Source organism: Uloborus diversus, chromosome 4 (genome assembly GCF_026930045.1).
Source record: "Uloborus diversus isolate 005 chromosome 4, Udiv.v.3.1, whole genome shotgun sequence".
NCBI classification, from domain to species: Eukaryota; Metazoa; Arthropoda; class Arachnida; order Araneae; family Uloboridae; genus Uloborus; species Uloborus diversus.
In genome coordinates this window covers 167,062,300-167,086,383 of record NC_072734.1, presented here as the reverse complement: position 1 = coordinate 167,086,383, position 24,084 = coordinate 167,062,300, and the positions used below count along the sequence as shown (strand labels likewise).

General features: G+C 32.4%; 1 protein-coding gene across 1 annotated transcript in view; it reads left to right on the top strand.

The window, feature by feature from the left end:
- The window catches only part of LOC129220420 (voltage-dependent calcium channel subunit alpha-2/delta-1-like), a 96,512-nt gene that overhangs the window by 18,894 nt on the left and 53,534 nt on the right, over positions 1–24,084 (top strand). The window contains 6 exon segments of the mRNA XM_054854840.1: positions 2,876–2,945; positions 3,110–3,160; positions 18,837–18,936; positions 21,417–21,485; positions 21,839–21,928; positions 23,012–23,134. Coding sequence (XP_054710815.1) covers positions 2,876–2,945; positions 3,110–3,160; positions 18,837–18,936; positions 21,417–21,485; positions 21,839–21,928; positions 23,012–23,134 — 503 coding nt within the window.

Sequence of the window (24,084 nt, the reverse complement as noted above, 5' to 3'; positions counted from 1 at the left end):
AAGCCAATTTTAAAAAGGCGCAAAAAAAGAAAAGTAACAAAAATTCACATGATGATGTGAAGTTAAACATTGATTTTTGAATATTTTGTATGAAGTAATAGATTCAATTTCGAATGAAATTAACACTCGATTTGATGATAATTATTTTTCTGTATGGTTGGCTGGGATTATGGTTTTTGGATTAAATTTTGAAAACGAAAAATAAAATATTTCAATTGTGAGTAAAATTTTTAACATGAGGCAAGAAAAATTACAAGCAATATACCGACAGACCGGTTATTACATCCAGAGACTGCAGTTTCGTCCTTGTTATGGACTCATCAGTCTGTAATAGTTAATAACAGAGCTGGAGGCAGATGATATCTCATTGAAGCTAAGAGCGCCGACATGACTAGATTATTCAATGCTGAAAAGTTGAAGCCCCTCACAGTTTTTGAAGTAACCTGGGTGATTTTGAAGAGCAAGTTATAAAAAGTGTTTTCATACATAACTTTGTGTTACTTCAATTATTTTTTAACTATTACAATCAGCTCAGCTAGTAAAGAAAGATTTTTTTTATGTCTCAGGAAGTTAGAGAAATATTTTCGAAGCACAAAGGCGGGAAAAAAACCTTTTCCGTTTAGCTGAAGTGGCAAAACAGCACGATATTGGGCACTGATAAAATAGTAACATGATTCCCTGCCCTTCTAAATTCCAAATACAGTAAAACCTGTAAAGTTGACCACCCTTGTAAGTTGACCACCTGTCTATGTTGACCGTTTTTGTCAGGAACGGAATTAGTCCTATCTCATATAATGAAGGAAAACCTCTGTAACTTGACCACCTCTCTATCTTGACCACCTGCCTATCTTGACCACTAATGTTCACCAAATTTAGTTTGGAGTATTGTAAGAAACCCTTTGTAAGTTGACCACTTGGTTTATTTATTTATTTTTTTTTTAACTTTCTTCAGCAAATTATTTTATTTTATTATTTATTTATTTGTTATTATTATTATTTTCATAGCTTTCCAAGAATGTTGTTAACGCTTTGATGACAGAACAGCATTTTAATAACTAAACCCAGCAGAATAAAGCTTTATGCTGCTCTTTATTCTCCAAACTTGTTTTTCATTTGTTGTTCTATTTGAGATAGTAAAGTAAAGCCTTTTAGTAAAGTGAATAAGTCTTAGTGCTAGTTTTTTTTTTCCTATTTTTTCTTCAATTTCTAGAGCCGTTAGCCCCTTTAAGGACGCGGGCCTCTTGCACTGCGGGTACGCAGATCTGGGCTTGCTAATGAGTAAAGTTAAATTTTTCTGGTGCGAGGGATTAAGAGAGAGGACATTTTGATTTTGCCTTTATAAACTGGTAGAGTCGAGCTTGTTGTTCTTTGTGCTATAAGTTTTACATAAAAAACTTTCAAAAAGAAAGTTAGTTGAACTTGAGATTAATAAAAAGTATGAAATATTAAAATTAACTGAAAATGGAAAAAGCCAGAGAATATTAGCTGGCATATATGGAATTTCTAAAACTAAAGTGTCTAATATAGTTAAAAACAAGGAAAAATTAACAAAATTATTTGAATAGTATTTTTAATTATTGTTTCACTTTCAATAATCTTAAACAATGAAAGTGAGTTGAACAGAAAGAGTAAGGGTGAATTCCTCAAAAAATGAATACGTGGTGCAAGAAATGACAAAAAAAAATTAAAAAATTACCGCCCTTTATAAGTTGACCACCAAAGCACTGCACCGCAAGTGGTCAACTTACACAGGTTTCACTGTATCATGCATTATAACTTCTCCAAAAGGTATAAAAACTTCAGTAGCGAGATGTTTTGTATGGTAACTTTTTAGTCAATGAATTAAAATTTTAATTGTTTCTAAACACTAATTTTATTCATACTAAACCGATTTTATGACAACTTCTTGTTATCTAATGTGTGTTTGGTTTCACTTTGGGGTTATTTAAGAAACTCGACCCCCCAAATGAAATGGTGAAATGCCGCCCCTGAATGCGAGTATAAAAAAAAATATTTGGCTATTTCTTATCTCTCGGTCAGGCGCTTGTATTTATGACTAGTGGCACCCGTACGGCTCTGCCCGTAGTAGAAAATTAAAAGGTCTTTTGGTTCCCCTGTACGTTTACAAATAATGCATGATGAAGTTCTTGCCAAATGGCTTGCCCACGTTACGGTTCCACGTTATGATAATTTCGTAATTTACTCGTCCATCTTATAATTTTGCTCGGGAAAATGTTCTTAAAATTGGAATAGAAAAAGAACAAAATCGAATTTTAAAAAAATCGCTTAAAGGTACACACCCCCATGCTACAAACAAATTCTTTGCCAAATTTTATGAAAATCGGCCAAAGGTCTAGGCGCTATGCGCGTCACAGAGATCCTGACAGCAGAGAGATATCCAGGCAGAGAGACTTTCAGCTTTATTATTAGTAAAGAAAGATAAAGAAGACAAAAAAAAAAAAAAAAAATGGGAAGAAAAAAAAAAGTTTGGGAATTTTGTAAGAAAATTTGGCTATTTGGGGGAAAAAATTTTTTTTTCTAGAGACAAAAATATAAAAGGAAATCGATTCAATGTTTGAAAATGTTAGTGGAAAAATTATTTTTGAATTTGGGGAATTTTGATAGAAAACATAGCTTTTTGGGGAAAAGTTGGCAAGGAGTTGAGGAAATCTGGATTTGACCATCTGGCAACACTGGTTCAGGAGAAGGCAAGAGTGACATAGATACATACATAGATTCATATACGCACTTTTTAATATATAAGATTGCTTTGCATAATTGCTGTGAATTCATACAATTGAATGTTTTGAAAATAGAATAAATCCAATTTTTCCCTGTTTTTTGCATGTTATTTACTTATTGTTTTCTTCTCTAGCTTCCCAATGGATTACTATACCTAGGAAGCCCAATTTCCCTGATTTATATGACGTTAGATTGCGTCCTTGGTAAGTGAGCTATATTTTTTCTTATTTTTAAAAAGCAGTGTTGTGCTTTATGATGCTGCACAATATTACCTTTGTATTTTGCATATATGTCCTGTCGATTGATATATTGCGAATTTTCTGAGTATTAAAAGTTGTTAGCCGATATCATTATTTTTTGATTTTAGGTATGTTCATGCATCAAGCTCTCCCAAAGATATGATCATATTAATGGACTCGTAAGTATATTTTTCGTTTTAGTGCTCTTGGAATGTTTTATTACTCTTGTGAAAATAATTGTTTCTTATTTTGACATTACCTATTTATAAAAATTATTTTTTAACACTACAACCGCGGAAATATCCATATACCTCAAACTGCGGGCAGGGGTCAATTTGATCCTAAGCTTAAAATGGGTTCTTTGATGTTTAGAAAGAGGTAAAAAAATATTTGTGATGAACAAGAGTAATACTAAGATTAAACAATATAATAGTAAGATATAAAATTCTATCCCATTAACTTAAATCATTTATTCATTTCACTTTGTAGTGTAAATTTTTTAGCGCATGTTAAAAATATTAATATTTTAAAGAAAATTCTGTAATTTTAGGAAGAAGGAAACATTCTGTGATTTATTTTAATTTTATTGCTTGCTTATTTTTTATGAATAAATCTACAAAAAATATCATTTTTTGTAGATTTATTCATAAAAAAATAATTATTTAATATAAAAATAATATAAAAATATTATTTAATAATAATATAAAAATATCATTGCCCATGGTTGTATATCAATCGGCAGCTAAATTAAAATGACAAAGCTCTTACCAGCAATATGGATACATTCTTCGTGCGTTACATGCAATTAGGACAGCTCCTTTTTATACACTTAGTGTACTTGCCACATCTTGGTTTTTTACAACAGAAAAACAGTTGTCAACAGTTTTATTATTGCATTTTGGGACGTGACAATGCACTTTCTTTGGAATTACTGACATATTTTTTTCGGATCCAGATGTCAGTCTGGTAAATTTCGACTTTGCAATATGTCTGGATATGTTCTTTTACGTTTTGTTGAAATGTACCTCAGTTCTTCGACGAGCTGCTGAAAAAACTCTTTCCTTGAAATGTTCTTTCCTGTGGCTTGTTTATACAAAATCCAAGAAATAATTCCCGCAAGGTCAAGGATATTGTAAAAGAAGTGAACAGGCCATCTCCTAGACCCAGCTTTTACGGTGTACTTTCGAGCCATTTGCTCTGTGACATCCACACCACATTTTGTAGACATAGGCGGATTTAGGACTGAGTTCCTGGGGGGGGGGGGGGCAGGATTTTTTTTATTTTTTAGCAACATTTTTATTGACCCCTACTCCTATGTTTTTGTCTGTTTCCTGTGATGCATAAGTCCATGCCTTACTTTTTTGTGTGTCGTTTTCATTAATGTGCTTTTTAATGCTGTCCTTTTTTAATTGACCTTAAGGGAGGGAGCTATCAAGAGAGTGACGCAGGGCTCCCTTTTAAGTGGGAAATAGAATATCTCCAATTTTAGGGGGCCGGGGGGTTTTCCCCCAAAGGAAATTTTGTAAAATGGATATACAATTCTGCATTTTGAAGCCTTATAAAGGTTAATTGGATACATAGAATTGGATACATAGAAATTGATAACTAGATTATACAGTTGTACAGTATTGTTCAAACTTTGTAAGAAACAGCCCTTTTAAGTTTGAAAGAAAAAATAAACTAGATTTCTCATTACAACAACCTTTTTTTAACTATAAGTAGTGCAGAAAACGAAAAGGAATAGAGGTAGTGTATCATTTTTTTTTCCTGGCTAAACAGATTAACAATATGCAGTAGAAGTAATTGGATCCTACGTTGCTTAGGATTTTCAAAGACATATCTAATTATTTTCAAGGACTCTAGAATAAATAAAATTATTTAACGCACTTCATTTGTACTTTCCAGTATCTGGTATTTTAGTACTTGATTGTAAATTTTTGCAGTCCTGTTCTAACTTTGGGAGAAATAGCTATTTTAACTTTAAAAGAAAAAAGAAACCATTGATTTCTTATGACAGCAACCTTTCTTCAGTTGCAAGTGGGGCAGAAAACGAAAAGAAATAGAAGTAGTGTGTATTTTTTTCCGTGCTAAACAGATAGACAATATGCAGAAGAAGTAAGATAAAAGCAATCAATACAAAAGAATTTCCAAAATACTGCATTCAGGATTGAATAAATAGCAAGATATGAAACATGTGAGTCACAAAAATTTATTTCAAATAATATGTTACAAACGTGAGAACCATGATTTTTACATTTTTAATACAGGATGTGGCAATGAGCTGAATTTGACACATGTTGGCATTCCTCCCCCTCTACAATTTGTTAGAAGTTTTAAAATTTAAGGTTTGTAGCCACACATTTCCAAATATTCAAGGTTTTCAAGAACTTAAAAATGAAATTAGGTTTTTCAAGCAATTTCCATTTTTTAAGGAACGAATCATGATTTTTTTTTTTGGGGGGGGGGGGGGGGCGAGTTAGGGACCCACTTCAAAGCAGGAGCCCTAAGCAACAGCTTGTTTATCTTATAGGCAAATTCGACCTTGTTTGTAATTCACTCTTACCTGTAAATTTTTGCTTGATTTTTTTTGTAATTTTTACGAAAATTCGTCATTTTTTACGGTTAAAGGATTTTTACGATTTTACTAATCTTTGTTAGGTTTTTATAGACTTTTATAAAATTTCAGCAAATATTTCCAAAACTTTTGATGACTCAATTATTTAGATTTCAATAATGAAAAGGACTGACTCACTTAGACTTAGATGATTATGACTTACATTACTTTTTAAACAGTATTTATAAAGTAAGTAAAATTGTACTCTCCCTCTAAGTAAAAAGATTCATTTAATCAGAACACTCAGATTACTGAAATTTATTCAGTTTGCGACAGTATTTATTCTCTTTCTCTCTTAAAAGAGAGAGAGAAGGAAAAAAAACTTATGTTTTTTAGAATTTCTCAAAAGGCCAATTAATATACTAAGAACATAAATATTATTCACAAATAAATACTTGAAATGTGGACACAAATCATAACGAGTAGATCGTTCTGTTACGCGAATGGGGGAGGGGAAGTTTTTCCCCTTTGCTTTAGGTTCTAATTTGTTAAAATAATCGTCAATTATTATAAGTGTTGCATATTTTCATTCATATACTTGCCCAAATAGTTTTCAGTCTAAAATAGTTAATTTAGACACATTTTCAGCACCCCAGTGACAGCTGTACTATTTGTATTTAATGTTCTTTTTTTTTCCTTTTCTTTTCTCCCATCAGAATAGGATATTTGCTTTTCTCTTCATTTTCATCGAACTATTAAAAAAAAAAGTCATGATTTTTTTGTTTTAAGATTTTGGAAGCTGGTTGTTACTACATAAAGTCCTCCCAAAACTGGGGGGCATTGTCCCCTATGCCCCCTCCCCCTATAAATCCACCCATGCCCTTCTGAACTATTCAAAAAAGAATATATATATATATATATATATACATATATATATTCTTTTTAATTTTTGGAAGATGTGTTATTGCTACATAAAGTCCTCCCAAAACTGGGGGGCATTGCCCCCCCATAAATCCGCCCATGTTTGTAGAGTTATAAAATGTTACCGTTTTTAGTAACATTTTCTTATTATTAGTGTCAATATAAACAGTTGGATGCAATGAGTATGACATTTTTCTTTTGCTTCCCTTGATAAACTGTAATGGAGATGTCATTGTGCTTTAGTAATGTCGTTTCATGCAAGGGTGTCTTCATGTTTTTTACAACCGTAGGCACATCTCTACGATTTTGTTTTACTGTTCCATTTAAACTTCTCATTTTTTCTCTTAATAATTTTTGCTAGGTTCAGATTTGTAAAATAATTGTCCTACGTGACATTTCATCTTCAAATTCAGAACAACATATTTGCAAAGATTCTGATTTTTAGGAGGATTCTTATTTTTACCTAGATATGGAAAACCATTAACTATGTACTTTGTGTCAGCATCTGCGGCAATCCAGAATTTTATCACAAACTTGTCAGCTTTATTTGGCATGTATTGCATAAACTTGCATCTGGCTTTTGTGGGAAAGAGTTGTTCATCAACTGTAATGTAGGGTCCGGGTTTATAACTATTGATTAAATTTTCAGTAACCATTTCCCAAATTTTTTAAATTAGACAAAATTTGACCGTTTTCAAACGTTCTGATCTGGTTGTTTTTTGATTGAAGTGTAAAAACCTCAAAATTTCTGTTGGAAAAATTTCCAACATAGCAGAGTTGCAGTTTCGTCGTTTAAAACAAACATCAAGCATTTATACAACAGTAACATATTTATTAAAAACAACTACAGCGTAAATAAAAGGCAGCATACTAGCAATTCAGAATCTCAATCACAAACAAAACATAGAAATGCCTCTTCTTATATAATGAAACTAATTTGCATACATGAAGCAATAATGTTCTTCTTGAAGATTTTAAACAATGCCCGAAAATAATATATACCAACAATTTCTCTAAACCTGTCTCTTGCCATTGTTTCACGAAAAAGAGGAGGACCCCAAACAGTTGACCATATACTGTCTAGTTTTATGCCTTTTGCGCAGTATAGACCTTGAGCATATAAAATTTTCAGGATGTGATCGAGGCATTTGTTGCCCTTGAAAGCGGTGCCAAGGAGTTGGGCTTGGCTGTAAACGAGGAGAAAACTAAGTTTTTGGTTGCGAGCACTAGAATACATGATGTGCAGCCGCTTAATATAGGAAACTATACTTTTGAAGGAGTCACCCAGTTTAAATACTTGGGTGCACTTATTACCGTAAGAACGAGTTTAAAGTTGAAATCGGAAATCGAGTTTTGATGGCAAATAGATGCTACTTTCGCTTAAAGAGCCAATTAAAATCTAAGCTCCTTTCCATTAATCCAAAAATAAACCTATACAAAACCCTCATAAGACCGATCATTTTATACGGTAGTGAGACATGGGCAATTAATAAAACAGAGGAAAACAGACTTCTCATTTTTGAAAGAAAGATCCTTCGGGCAATTTTTGGAGCAGTAAGAGAAAATGACACTTGGAGAAGTTTATATAACTTTGAAGTATACTATAAATACAGACAACCCAACATCTTAAGAGTAATTAAAGCCAATAGAATCAGATGGCTGGGGCACGTATTTAGACGTGCAGATCTGGATCTGATTAAAAAGCTAACTTTTTCGAAGATTGAGGGTACAAGGAGAAGGGGAAGACCAGCAACAAGGTGGCTGTATAGTGTTGAGAAGGACCTTAAAATTTTGGGAGTGAACAGGTGGAGAAACCTGGCAACGTGTCGTACCACCTGGAGGAAGCAGACTGCGAAAGCCTTGGCCTGCACCAGGTTGTTGTGCTGATGAAGAAAAATATAAAATTTCAATAAACGAATCAATTTCATCTAATTTTAGGGTCCAATCATTGTTTTCCAGCTGTCTATGAGCTTCTTCTTCTGTACACATTTTTATGTGACGAAGCTTACTTTTATTTATGAATAGTCTCCGCGAGCTGGATGAAAATTCATCATCAATGTTCTGCTTCGCGTACGATGTCGGACCGCGAGCTTCTTTACAAACATTATGTTGTGAAATTCTTCCACAATCGTTAGTTTCATAAGAAATAATTTTCCATTTTGATCCATCTACCCCAAAAATTTCTCCCTTTTCAATCAATTTTGGTCAGGGGCGCCGATTTGGAAAAATTATTGGGGGAGCCGGAAGTCACCGGGGTCTAGGGAGTATGTTAAAGCACGGAGCCCCCCCCCCCCCCCCCACCAAAAAAAAAGAACTCAGATTTTTGTGCCTTGAAAATGTAAACTTACATATTTTCTGGTGTGTGAAAAAAATGCCAACTTACAACTTACATATTTGCTTGAAAATGCCATTACATTTTGCTTGAAAATGCCAACTTACAACTTACATATTTTCTGTATTCATACAAACAAACAATATGTGACATGGTGTTTTCAAAGTAAAACAATCTAAAAATTGGTACACAAATTTTCTGCTTCAATTAGATCATGTCACTTGCCTTAAGTGAGGGACAATTTTACAGTTCCATTTTGTGGGGAGTCGTAAATTGCCATAGCTAGGCTACGGCACTATACAAGGTAGTGCACTTGATTTGCATGGAAAGGAACTCCCAGTGGCACCGATTTATAACAACTAATTGGGGGGAGGGTGCCATAACAGGGGCCTTGCCAGGGAAAATTTTCTAAATGAGATTAAAAATAGTGAGTTTTAAAGTTTTTTACGCATTTTAGAGTCATATGATAATAATTAGAACCCCAAAAACTCGACTCTCAGTAAATCGACACTCTGAGAAACTCTACAAGCCGACACATTTTTCGGCTTTGAAAAAAAAAAAAAAAAACACGCATGGTATTTTCGTAAAAAGCTAATTTAATTCTAATTACAGTAATAATTATGCTTCTAGTCTATTACAGAGCAGTGAATATGTAGCTCTGAAAAGATTGAAATGATATTTAAATAAATCTAAACTATCATTAAAAGAATAAAGCACAAAAGATTGCTGTCGCACTTTGATTACTATAAGTGAAATAACTAATTGAAGCTTGCTTTGAATAAGGCTCAGAGTTCATTAAATAAAAAAAATGTCTCAAAATTAATGCTTTAATAGAGTTAAAAAGTTAATACAGATTATTTTATTAACTCTAATAATTGAAGAAAACTATCATGCCTTCCATTTAATGTACAAATCAAACCCTGATCTAATTTTTACAGATCAGCAACACTTAGATGAGAGCGCTGCTGGCGACAGACTTCACCCTAAGGTTCGCACACTGGGACAAATTCTATGAGTGCTCTCAGCACCGTAACACTATCATTATTCACACCACTCATTTTCATTTAACCTGCTTACTACCGCAATAGTTATTTGTTTTATTTCATTACTGAATGTATTTTACAATGTAACTATCTTCAAACAAGGAAAGTAAAAAATACCAACAAAATTTTGTGATTTTAAAAACCATAATATGACAAATAATGTTCTTAAATTAATGAGGGGGCTCTGCCCCCTGAAACAAACTATTGAGGGGGCTCGGGCCCCCTCAAGCCCTATGGAGTCAGCGCCACTGATTTTGGTGTAATATTTGGAGATTTTGCTTTACGCTGTTTTTCTCTTGCATTTCATGTTACACATTCGTTATCCAGGCCGAGGAGTCAGTCACCTTTCTCACCTTTAGTCACCATTTGAAAATTTGGTTACTTTTAGTCACCTTTTGCAACTTTTGTCACCTTTCTTGAAATGCGCGCCTTAGGATTTTTTAAAAAAAAATAAATCTTTGAAAAGTATCTGAATGATAGCTTTAACAGTGAAATTAATTAAAAAAATAGCCTTAAATATGCCCCCCCCCCCCCACCTTGTTGTTGTTTAAGAAAAATAGCTATGCTACCGGGAAATCAGGGAATTTTTTTAATCGCTTGCAATTGCGCCCTATGAGCAGAACCAGTCTTTCTATCCCTTCTACAGATGGACTTGCTCCCTATTTTCGGGAATGTATGTTAAAAGAAGCATGTTTATCCTATTATACTCCAAGCTTTGATGAAACTACCAATGTCAAAGACAAAAAAGAACTGCAACGAACAATAAAATATTGTAATAAATAAATACCTTTGTGCTGAACAGTAAAGTAAGAAAAACAACGTTAAAAAAAGCACAAATTTGCCAATTACAGCAGACAAGTCTTTCGGCGTTACAGGGAACGCTTTTTTCAATGCAAAAGGTAATGAGCTATTACATCCGACAAAAGTCGGATGTCTTTTCATCCATATTTGTATTGAAAAGACATCCGACTTTTGTCGGATGTCTTTTCATCCATAAGCTCATTACCTTTTGCATTGAAAAAGGCGTTCCCTGTAACGCCGAAAGACGTGTCTGCTGTCATTGCCAAATTTGTGCTTATTTTAACATTGTTTTTCTTACTTTAATAAAATACTGGTCTGAAAGCCAATGTTGCATTACAAGAAGGCATCTCAAAACTTTCTTCTTGGGCAAGGCAGTTGGTGAAATTTCGATTGAGAAGCTATTTTTTAGCACTTACCAAGAGTAATTATCCATGAATAAATGTCTCATGCTTTCCTTTAGATGGTCCTTATGTTGATAAAAAGGTTTTTAGGTTGTTTGACACAATTATCCTTGAGACACGAGAAAAAAGCCTAATAAATATTGGTACTTGCAGTATTCATACAATTCATAATGCATATGTCAAAGCATTGCAGTATTTAGGTGAAGAAGCATCTGAACTTCTTCTTAGTACTTATAGCTATTTTGATGGTTGGCCTTCCCGTTATGAGGACTTCGAAGAAGTGCAAGCTCAACTAAATACATCTCATCACAAGTTCCTGAAACACACAACTACTCATTGGCTTACCCTTGGACCTGCAGCAAACAGACTACTGGAAAAGTGGGATGCTCTTCAGTATTATTTTTTTAAACATGTGCCTTTGATAAAGAATGCAGCTATGCAATGCAGAAAGCTGTTGCAAACGTTTTAAAAAGACCTTCTATAAAAGCTGAGCTGCATTTTATCTTTTCATCTGCTGATTTGTTTATGCAGTTCACAAAACGCTTTCAATGCCAAGCGTCTATGATACATTAATTGTACCAAGAAATAGAGACCATTGTTCAGACTTTTATGGCTCGGGTTATAAAAGCCTCTGTCATAAAGAAAGTTGATTTTTCAAACGTAGACACGGATGAACTATTTGCAGTTGCAGGGCTCATAGTCCTCCTATATCTCCTATATTTCCTATATTTTCACAATTGTCAGATATTTTCCTATATTTCCTATATTTTCTCACTAACTCCTATATTTTTTTTGTTGGATGTTAAATGCTACCAAAAAACTCAAAAACATTTGATCAATTTTTTTTCTTCTTTCTCCACTGCACTGTGCACTCTTACATCTTTAATGTTGGCATATGTTCTAAACTTCTGTTTGATTATTTTTATGAAACATGCAAAATATAGATGGCTTTACTTGCAACTTTTTACCTGTTTCTTTAACTGATTTTATTTTATAATTTTAATAGTATAACATGTTAAGTTTAAGTGTGCTGCGGTAAAGATTTTGAAATCTTTTAATTTTGTCACATATAATCTTATATGTAGTACAAATGACCGGTTGTAGCTTAAACGATTGTTTTTGAAAATGCTGTGTTCAGATTTTGGTACCAATTCAACTTTGAGTACTTCAGATGTTTCAAAGCTTGTAGCTCTCTGAAAAATGTTACTATTTTGATGAAAAAAGTCATTTTTATAGGATTTTGTTTGCTTTTTTCAAACATGTACTTATTTTGTGTGTAGATTTTCAAAAATCGGTCTTCATCTCAGAAATTTGTTTTTTTTTTCTTTTTTTGGCCTTTTTTTTCTATCTAATCAGTTGCGGTTACAAATTGACGAGTATAATGGATGATTCTATGCTCCTCTAGGGCTCTTCTAACACTCCCTTTTGTTTGGCAGATTAGGTCAAATTTACCCTTTATACATGTGTGTACATATATATGTACGCACATTAACTGTGAGTTATGGATAATGCCATTACAGTGAGCGCCAGGTAATTGTATCAGCCACTTTAATGAATATATTCCTCAAAAACAAAACCCAGTTTTAACATTAAAAAATTGCAGAATATTCTAATCGAACATGCTGCTCAAATGAATCAAGCGTATGAGACTGACCATTTCTCTCTCTCCCCCCACAAACGTGATGCCTTAGTGAAGTCGTTTTTTCTTTACCTTCCTTTAGTAAATTTTTTTTTCTGTAAATAGTGAACTGAAGGTAAGGCAGAGTGTTGCACACTTTTTGTAACGATTTTCTTATGATATGTCCAACAAAACCAGTGGGACGAGAGAGACATGGAGTCAACGGGACTTTTCATTGTTATAGTGTTAGCATTAAAACTATAAGGTACTAAAGGTAGATTTGACATTGAAAAAAGAATGTCCAAATTGATTATTACCTAGTTTTAGCAATCAGTAAGAGGTGCGTTTTTCAAAGCACAAAAGACAAAATCTGAATTTTGTAATTGCTTTTTCATACTGTTTTGTGATAAAATTATTTAAATAATCAGAGAATGGATTTTTTTAGTTTGCTGTATATTTCTAAAGATGTCTAATTTGACCAAAAGTTTAATAAAGTTCTCTGAAATTGTATGTAGAATTTTTTTCACGTTTTAAAAAAAAGAAAAACATGCACTCATAATTTTGCTTATTTGAATCAAAATTGTCTTAAACAAATATGATTCATATAAGCAACCATGGGTACAAAGATTCATTTTTCTCTCACATCTGAGACTCTTCACATTGCTATGACTTCATGCATTGTAGAATTGTATTGATACTGGCACTCTGTGTGTGTGTGTGTGTTTTTTTTTTTTTTTGGTACAGTGCTCCAAACATACTAGATGCTATATTTTTTCAAAATTTCCATATATTTTCCTACTAAACTCCTATATTTTTCCCTTAAACTCCTATATATTTTGCTATCAAACTCCTATATTTTTCCTTTTAAACTCCTATATATTTTCTTCCACTTGCTATGAGCCCTGCAGTTGGTAACAGACTACCTCTTGAAGATCTCGTTGTTAGTGGAGAGGTGACAGATGAACTGTCAAAACTGAAAGAAAATAAAAAGGTTACGTTTTCAAGAGCTGTTAAAAAGCATTGTGTGACTGCATGCAAGTATGTAATAGAAACAAAGTTGTATATCAAACGGGTTACTGAAAAGTTTTAAATTTTTGAATTCAAAAGAGAGAAGTAAATCTAGAAGCTGTAAGGATTTGATAAAGGTTGCCAAAATCATGCCTTTCAATGTTCCACTTGATAGGTTGCAAGATGAATGGAAACTTTTGCAGCTGGAAAAAGATGATGAAGCATCCGAAAACAAAACCATTGATATCTACTGGCAGCAGCACATTTCAAAAAGGACTCAACTTCCAATGATCTAAAGTTTCATAATGTTTCTAAGGTGATAAAAGCTTCACTTGCATTATCACATGGTAATGCTGACATTAAAAGACTATTTTCCATTTCAAAGCACCTTTTTGGTGAAAATAAGACAGCAAGGACTGAAAGATTTTTAAGCAGCATACTTATAGTTAAAGACGCTGTAAAAAGAATATCCTCATTTGCTTTCTTTACCAATTGGTCCAGAAATGATTAAATGTGCACAACAAGCACACGCAAATTACACAACATACATGGAGGAATGTAAAAGGAAAAAGGATTTGGAATTGAAACAGAAGCAAAAAGAAACACAAAAAAGAAAGGATTTTGAAGAAGAAACTAAGAAAATGGAAAAAATTAAAACATCTATTGAAAGTGAAACTGTAGAAATCTTTACAAAAAGCATATAGGCTATTTTGGTAAAAGTCAGTAAAAAGGTATAATCCTGTCCTTTTTTTTTTTTTTGAGTTCTTAACAAATTGCTTTTGGTCACCTTTTAGTTACTTTTTTATCACCTTTTAGTCACCTTTGTTTTCAAATTTGTCACCTTTCTCACTTTTTTCAAAGGCCATCAGCAGTCCTCGGCCTGTTATCGGATAAGTGATTCGTATCATTGTCAGATTGGGTCGCAAAATCAACAGATAAATTATCATCTGATGATTCACATTCTTTGTTCGATGACGTGGCATATTCTTTGCTAAATAAGTCATAGTCATAATTTTCATCTTCGGACTCATTTTCCGACAGTTCTTGCATGTATTCAAAAGCTTCCTTGATGGAAAAGAAACGACGTTTTCTTGACATTTTTCTGGCAAGAAGAAGAATGGTTTGCAACTAGCAGTATAATTGCAACTCACACAATCAAAAGAAAGAGAAATAGCTAGTTTTTCTTATCAGTAACTTGTTTTGTTCTATGACCTTGACTCATTTAACCTTCAGTGCCTACTGTAGGTCTTTTTTATACCAATTGGAGAGCACTTTTGACTGTTGCCGATTCCAAGAATCCTTTCGTTTTGCATCTACCAAGCAAGGGTCATTCTGACCCTTACCAGTTTTAGGTATAATTGCTAAATTTTTGCTATCCCACATTATATAATTACTGTAGCTGAAATTCTAAATTGCTTAGAAACGCAAGAGTCAAATTTGATCTGAATTAAACAAGTCTTCAATTAAGCTACTTAATACTTTGTACATGTAAAGTAAAATAAATACAGTAGACCCTCGTTTTACGCAGGGGTTACGTTCCACGGAAATGCCGCATAAATCGAAACCACGTAAATTGAGACCTAATCCATAGATAACAAAATACTTCATTCTAGTGATGTCTAATTGTATAATACGTTTAATCTGTACTTATATCGACTTTTATGCACAACATGCATAAAAAAAACATATGTCAATTTCATGTTATGTTTATAAAGGAGAGCTGGCTATGATATTCTTTCGGCAGTCATTAAGAATTTTTCTCTAATTCCTTGCAGAGCATTAACGCATTTATGATCACTTTGGTCATTTCCACCATAGAATCTTCCTTCACTAACAAATCAGATCATTTCTGTTGTCTAGGAATGGCTCAAAATTTTCAATGTGAACATTTTTGGTTCTGTGCCATCGTCAATGTCAATATCTTCGTTGCTTTTGTCCTCCTTTGTCACTCCTAAAAGCTCTTCTTCACTGTGAGTTTAATAGCTTTACTTCTGGAAAGAACTCTGAAACCAATCGCATAAAATATCTCCAGTGGCCCAAGCTCAAGCACACCAAAATGCAGTTGATTACGCGTAATCTGCAATCTTTAGGAGATTGGATTTTGAAAGAGGTGAGAATTTTATCTGTTTGCATTGCCGCATCCATGTAAAATAAAATAAAGGTGTCAAATCTTAAAACGCGTAAAATAAACTCCCGTAAAACGAGGGTTTACTTTACTACTTAGGGGCCGTCCATTAATCATGTGATTTTTTTTTTGCCATTTTTCAACCCCCCTTCCCCCTGGATTATACATGGTGAGATTGAAGACAACCCCCCACACCCCATTATATCATGTGTATTTTTAGTACCTATGAAAAATCTTATTATTCTTTTTAAATATTTATAAAATACAGGTATAAGTATCATCTAACAATGAAAGACTACAGTAAAAGAGAATATCGGAAGATTTCTTTGCTTTGGTACTTTCAGCGGTAATCTAGTAAAAGATCATTCGCCCACATTATAAATTCTTCCTTTGTAGTATATTTTTGTTTCTCATCAGCCCACAATTCATTAAATTCTTTTTGAGCTACACCAAGCTTTCCTATCTTATATTCTGCAAATAGGTCTTTATGCAGTTCACCTAGTTTAGACATTGTTTTAATGCAAACGTACGAGGTTAAACTATTTACGCTTGTATTCAGTACCAAAACAACAGAATAACGGAGTCAGGCGGTTGTCGCAGCTCCCGATCGAGAACTTCACTTTGCTCGTTTGGCAACGGCGCGGTGGCGGATAAAAGTTGCACCCTACAAGCCGCTTAAAGGTTGAGTGTTGCATGTTTGCCGAAAAATTAAATACACGTGATATATTACTACAACACTCCCTCCTACTTTGTGATGTTTCGTGATTTTTTCTGGACCCCTCCCCCCCTTTTGGACGGCCCCTTACCCTATGTATGAAAATTATTTAAACACTAGCTTTTACCTGCGGCTTCGCTCACGTTGATGTAGCTTTTTTTCCAATTGATTCAAGTTAATGGTCATTACAAGCAGAGATCAAATAATTACAAAAAAATTGTTTGTCTCTAGTTTCGCCGACATTTCAAATTGCCTGCCCCTTTAAATGTATCAAAAGGTATGATTAAATTTGAAAATCAGGGGGAAGGGGAGTAAATGAAATGGCAAAACTGGGAAGACACCCAAAAATTACAAAAAATAAATCACGAAAACGTTCAGGAGTTGTAAAGAAGTCAGTTTAGGTAATGATTTTTAATTCCGAACAGAAGATACTACAAACAAAATGTTTTGCATGTATTTGGCCGTTTCTGGCAAAAAAGAAATCTTTCTTCGACGGTAACTGGGGGTAGAGGGCAGACTCTATTTCATAACTTTTTTAGTTACCAGATAATTGTACGTGGGAGGAATACCTGGCGTTGCCTGGGTCTGTAATAATTATGAGAAACAATCACTACTTTTATTCGTTCTCTGCTGTAACTCAAATAACTGAAAACACACTGCTTTGACGTGATTAAAAATAGAGCTTCTTCCTTACCCATAAAAGTAAAATGGCAATAAGTGTGAAGAACAAAATAGTACTCTTTTAGAAATGAAAAAACGATATTTAAGCATATACATATTTGAGGAATTTCCAAAACATAAAATTAAACTTCACTTGTTTAAAAAGATTTATCTTTTTTTTAGCCACCCATGTATAGCTGCCCATAACCCTTACTGTGATTTAAAATGTTATTAAATTTGCATTAATCATTTTGGGATACCTTAAATGAGGCTCCTCCTCCCTACTTTTTAAAACTGTGTGTTACTAATTTTCATCGAAGAGATAGAGTCGCCACATACAGAGATACTTCTGGTGATTATAAAATTATGCTACCCGAAATGTTTCTAATAAACATTAAAAATTTGTCAATTGTTTGAAATTGTGTGAAAAGACAAATTAATGGAAGTTTTTGTGCTGTTTATGGATTTGCTTAATTTAGTTGGCGAATTATTTTACGTGTTAACAAATTTAAAGAAAGAAGTATTGAAGAAATAGCGATATTTGGTTACATGGTGAATACATATGGTTACATAGCTATTGAAATGATTCCACAAAAAAAGTTTGGCTAGATTCCTGCTGATTGATTAAATACCCAACCAACACAAATAAATAAAAAAACCTATTAATTGCCTCAAAAATGCATTAAAATGAAAAATAATCAGCCAAATCCATGTATTATTTGCCAATCTTGTGCAAAAATCTTACTTCAAGATTTGAATTCACAAAAGCCTTGAACAGTAACGAAAAGCAAAGATAGTCAACAATACAACAATAGTCGCGGTCGACAGGAAGTTGAGCTGATACACTAAATATTGTATTGAGTTGAGGGAAGCCTTCGAACATGGAACTAAAAAGCTCATAACTCGTTTTTTATTCTACTTAGAAATTTTGAACAGGTGCCATCTTCAGCAGAAAAATCAGAGCTTTCGATAGGCATATAATGTTAATATGTGCAAGTATTTTTTCATCCCCATATTAGAGAATTTATACGAAAATTGTGTTTTATTGCCCCCCATAATAGGACGAAAACTACCCTATGTGTTATTCTGATGCATAAGCTATATTATTGTAAAGTTTCATCAAAATCCATTCAGTAGTTTTTGCGTGAAAGAGTAACAAACATCCATACTTCCACACAGACAAACTTTCGCATATATAATAGTAGTAAGATGAATTATGCATATTCAATTCATTACCCACTTTGTTTTTACTTTGTATCTGGTTCTTTGCTAAGACTTAAGTATACCTTTTAGATTAGTTGATGTTATCTTCTGCAGTTATGAGTTGGATGTTTTTATCCTTATTTTAAATGTTTTTGTGTTGAAAGGTTTTAATTTAGTCCCCCCCCCCCCCCCCTTTGAAATAATTAACTTAAAAATTTTATCAAAGATTTTTAGCAAAAATTTTATTTTGTTGACAATTATAATATTACCTTGGTATGATTGAAATATAGTAAAAAATCATAATATACTGACACATAGTAAAATCATTACAGACCAACGCAGTAAAATCATGTTATGATGAGTATATGAAAATATGGTTAACAATTGTTTTATATTTTTATTTAAAAAATGTAAATATCATTAATTATTGTCTTTGATGTTTTCTTTTATTTGGAAATTTTAATATTCTTTTAGGAGTGGAAGCATGCATGGCCAAACTATGGAAATAATGAAAATTGCTGTGAAAACTTTACTTACTACCCTTGGAGACAATGATTTTGTGAACATTGCTTCTGTAAGTGACCTTGTGCGAAATTTTATTCATTAATTTGTTTATTCATTTGTTCATTCACATATTGGTGTCAGAAATAAATGATCGTTAGTTGAATTTTAAACCGAAATTTTTTTTCCCATTCATTTTAAAACCCTGGCATCAAGTTTAATGCCTAGAGGTTTGGTTACATTGTAGCTTTTGTTTCTTAATTTATTGTGATTAAAATGTGCAGTTGCTATAACGAAAAACTGGTCAAAGTAATTAATAATCATTTTTGTCTATTTTAAAGAATCATTTCCTTTTGTATGTTTTACAGATTTAATTTTTAAATATGATATCAGCTAACATTTAGCATTTCTACTCTATGAAGATTTTTTATAGCGTGATAATCATGTAGTTGATTTATCAAAGATGGCACTTAGACTTCATTTTGACACCTGAAGACTTATTTTAGGTGTCATCAGGACGCCTAAATTTTATCTCTAATTTCTAACACTGATATATATGCTGAAACCCTTCCTCAAAATCGTACCTTGTCTGAAAAAATATTTTGTAAACGAGAATGGATCAAGGATAAATACACCAAGTTCAAAGTTTTACATTGTTCCAGAGTTTGTAGACTTGAATTTGACTAATTTGCAATCAAACAAATCAGTAGTGACCAAAGTCGGATTTCATACTTGGATGTTGGCCAAAACTCCACTTCATTAATAAATGAGTCAAGTTACACTGCTCAAAACAATTAGGGGAGCAATTTGACAATCACACAAAAGTGAAGAAATCGTTGTGAGGTAGCCTTGCAAAGAGATACAATGAAGTATACACATGTAGTAAGATGCAATACAGCAAAGAAAAAAAAAAGAAAAAAAAAGGCAGAAAACATTTGACTGGGAACTTTACTCCTCTAGAACAGTGAAACGAATTATGCCTATCCAACATCGTCTGCTACAGTTCTTTGTGTTTGCCCGGATTCCAGTCCCCCGATAAAATGTCAGGCCATGGAATCCGTAAATTACGGTGTTGTTGCATTTTCCAATCAAAAATTCAATGAACGGTTGAATTTTACCGCTCAGACAGTGAAAAAATGAGCTTCTGTTAAATCACGATTTCTGCACTTGTATCCTTTTTCTGCTTTTCGACGACAGAAACGTTGATTTGCTTCCGAAGTTTATGTTTCATTCTCATGTTTCCTGAAAATATGGAGGCTTTATTGGAAATTTGTTTCCAAAATAATGTTTTTTTTCAATTTTGTTAAAACCATGTGCTCCTCTAATTTTTTTGAGCAGTGTAGTTGTGGAAATGAAGCAATCATTGAGAAAATGAAAAACAAGCAGCCCTCACCTCTAAGGACTGCAGAATATTTTTAAAAAAGTACGAGGTAGCGAGTAATTGGTCTCATTTTATTTTATTTTAATTTTTTTTCAAAGTTATAAATGGTGACTGGTGAGTCTACTCTCAAATGCAAATTAAAATGACTGATGTCATCACCTTCAAACTGATTGCTTTGACTTGAATTCGATTCTACACTACCTTATTTCATGAAGTTGAGTGTGGCCAGTCAAGTGAGCATTTGTTGGTCGGTCCACAAGTCCATGTATGAATAGTGGAAGAATCAATAATAAGCGTTAATTTTTACGACAAAGTATGTGTTATTGAAGTGTGTTAAAAGAATATTTTGATTCCTTATATTGTTCTGTCAAAAGTAAGGAATACAGTAGGATTAGAAAATACTTCTGAACTTGTCTTTTTATTAGAGGCTTTTAATTGAAATGATTGTTTTAATAAAGATTTCATATTCCTCTAGGCTTTACAACAGGAAAAATAATGTCTACAATGAAAAACATAATAATTTTCTTAAAACTTATTTGCTCTATTTGTATAAGTGTTCTTACTAATACATTAGGTAAATTATTACATGTTCTGTGACTTTTTTTTTCTTTAAACAAAACATGTGTTGTTCTTTTGAATTTCAAAGTTGTGTAACGTACATCATACTTGTGATTAATTTGTAGTTACAGCAAAGTACTTTCTATGCTTAAGAATACATAATTTTAATTTTGCTTTTATTTATTTATCGTAGAAAACTATAATTTTGAGGAAATTTATAATTACTTTATGAAGTTTTCTAATGTTTTTGTTGAACGTAGATATTTGATTCATAGTTGTTTGACTTTTTTGCTAAGTATGATTATTTTAAAAAAGATTGGATTTGTATTTCTTTAAATAAGAAATTATTTAAAGAAATAAAAATCTAATTATTTCCCACAGTTAAACTAATTAAATTGGAAATGATCTTATGTGTTTTTATCAAAAATATGATAGATCTTTCTTCGTTTAAATTTGAGAAAAGTTTCAGAATTAAATATGAAAATAATTAATTAATTTTTCATATGCTTGAAATACTTACATTATTTCTTGAAATATTTACATTATTTCTTATTTGTGTGTGTGTGTGTGTGTGTAATGTTTTTAACAATATATGTTATTTTTTGTCAATATAGTTCAGTAATCGTGCACAATGGATATCATGCTTTGATACCTTAGTTCAAGCAAATCGTCGAAACAAACAGGTAATTTTATGAAAAGAATTATCAAGCTAAAATTTAAAGCTACATAGTGACTTTAAGTAAATGAATATTTGTTATGTATTGTTGACAGATAACTAAGAAATTATTCTTTTTAATTTCTTTATTTTCTTAAAGTAATTAATTTAATAACGTAATTCTTATTAAACCCAACAATAAATAAATAAAAAGCATTAAATTTAATATATTGGCATTAGACATGTATATGTCTAAGGCCCAATCTTTTCTATTTTTGTAGAATTCGGGTTTGTCATTTTTCTTTTAGCTAAAAAAAAATGTTATCTAGATTTTTTGGAAAAATGTATTGTTTAAAATCTTTTCCTTTTTTCTTTTTATAGATATTGTCAAAAGCAATTGATGCTCTTGAAGATGGAAACATGGCAAGTTTGTCAGAAGGCTTGAAATTTGCTTTCGATCAATTTATTGAGGTATATTTTTCAATGTTAAATTCAACTGCACTCAAACCTTGATATCTCAAACTTCCTTATCTTAAAACCTTTAGATACTTCAAAAAAAAGAAATGTCCCCTTCGTTTTCCATAAATGCTCCTTGTATTTCTCATAGTTATCTCAAAAAAATTTTTGGAAACCCTTGATATGTCGAAAATTTCACACTTGAGCAAATTTCAATATCTGGTTTTTCTTGACATTTATTGTAGTAGAACCAGATCCGGAGATATGGGTGATTCTCCAAAATTCAAACAATATTATGTCCCAGGAGCCTAACACAAAGATGGTTTGGCCTTGAATTTTTCTTTTTTTTAACAGAAAAAAAAAATTCTGATGTTATTCCACTCTTATTAAAACAGTAACTCATTTATTTTTTCCTGCAAAAAATTTTGAATAACCGGAAAATCACTTTTTACGTGTCCCCATTAATCTCCCAAATATACTTAAATTATTTTAAAATTGTATGTCAACATTTCACAAATTTAATTTGAAGTACTATATTACACTTACTTAAAGGTGTAAAATGACATCCTTTAAATAAATTTAATTATTCTTATAATCAAGGTACGTCATTTTAAAGTAAAGTCCCAGGATACCCCATAGCACCTACAGCCATGAAAGTTTGTACAAAATTACTTTGAACCCCGTTGGTTTGCACCTGGGGTTTTGTTTTTTAAAATTCAAATTAGTTTTTTTTTTTTTTTTGTAATTAATTTTTTAAGCTCAAGTTTCGCTTAAATTGCGTATTAAAGGAGCGAAAATTACGTACAGTATTTGTTTTAGATTTCCTATAATATTTCCTTGTAGATAATTTGATATTCTATTTTTATTTAAAAAAAAGCATCTTTTCAAACTATATTTTAATTAACAGCTTAAAATGTTTTAAATGCTGCATATTAAATAATATGCAATATTTTCAAGTAGAGAGAAGAAAAACCATTATCATTGGTAACTTTAATCAGGAAAATTTGGTGAACTTAATCAGGGAAATCGAGGAAAAGTCTGGGAAATTTTTTTCACAGTTCCTGATATATATATTTATTTATGTTTTTATATTTGCAGTTTAGGGAAAATAAAACAGAACAATGGGCTGGCTCTGACTGTAATCAAGTCATAATGTTGTTTAGCGATGGCGGTACAGAAGAAGCATGGGATGTTCTTAAGAAGTACAATTCTGATAAAAATGTAAGTAACGCTTTCCATTAACAGCATAAAAACATTAAAACTGCCCAAATTAAAAACAAATAATTTCAGACATGCATTTTGAGGTAACGGTGAATTATTTTTGAAACAAAAAACAAAAATGGATGAAATGACATCTGACAAAAACAAAGGGGCAGAGTTTAATGAGTACAGTAAATTCTCTATTATCGGTGAAATTGGGTGACACAAGTGCCACAGGTAAACTGCAAAGAAGCTAAAATGAGGAACAAATAAGGTAAAACTTGAAAACTTGGTCCTTCCTCAAAAATTCGGCTGTATTAATGCTTAATACTTTATGCAAACAGTGAAAATAGTATACCAAAATGTTTTTTTTATTCTTGATCAACAGAACTTAACATTAACCAGGGGTCTGGCCAGAGGATATTTGGGTCCGTTAACGGACCCTTCACAAAAATCCGATCAACCAAAACGGACCTTTCACAAAATCGCGATCGAACAAAACGGACCTTTCACAAAATCCCGATCAAACAAAACGGACCCTTCACAAAATTCTGATAAACAAGATCGGATCTTTCACAAATTGTTTATTGAAAGAACAAATCTGAAAGCAAAATAACGCATATTTCTGTGTATAAACCGCATATTTCTGTGTATAAATTGAAGTCAAATTAGAGGGATCAGCTTATACAAAATCGGCTTATTTTGGGGGGAAAAAAATCAGCACTCTTGCGATGCTCCTGCAAGGGATAAATGATTGCTACTGCCAAATAAATATAATGGTTGTTTGTTTTATCACAGCTAATTAGCAGCAGTGTTGTTGTAAACTTTTCTGAAAAGGCATTGGTAAGCACTTTTCTCCCCCCCCCCCCCCCCGCTCATGATTTAATAAACAACAATAATAATATATATCTGCGAAATGAACTTAGAGCTGCAAAGGGATAATAGTAAGGGTGGGGGAAAAATATGATCTC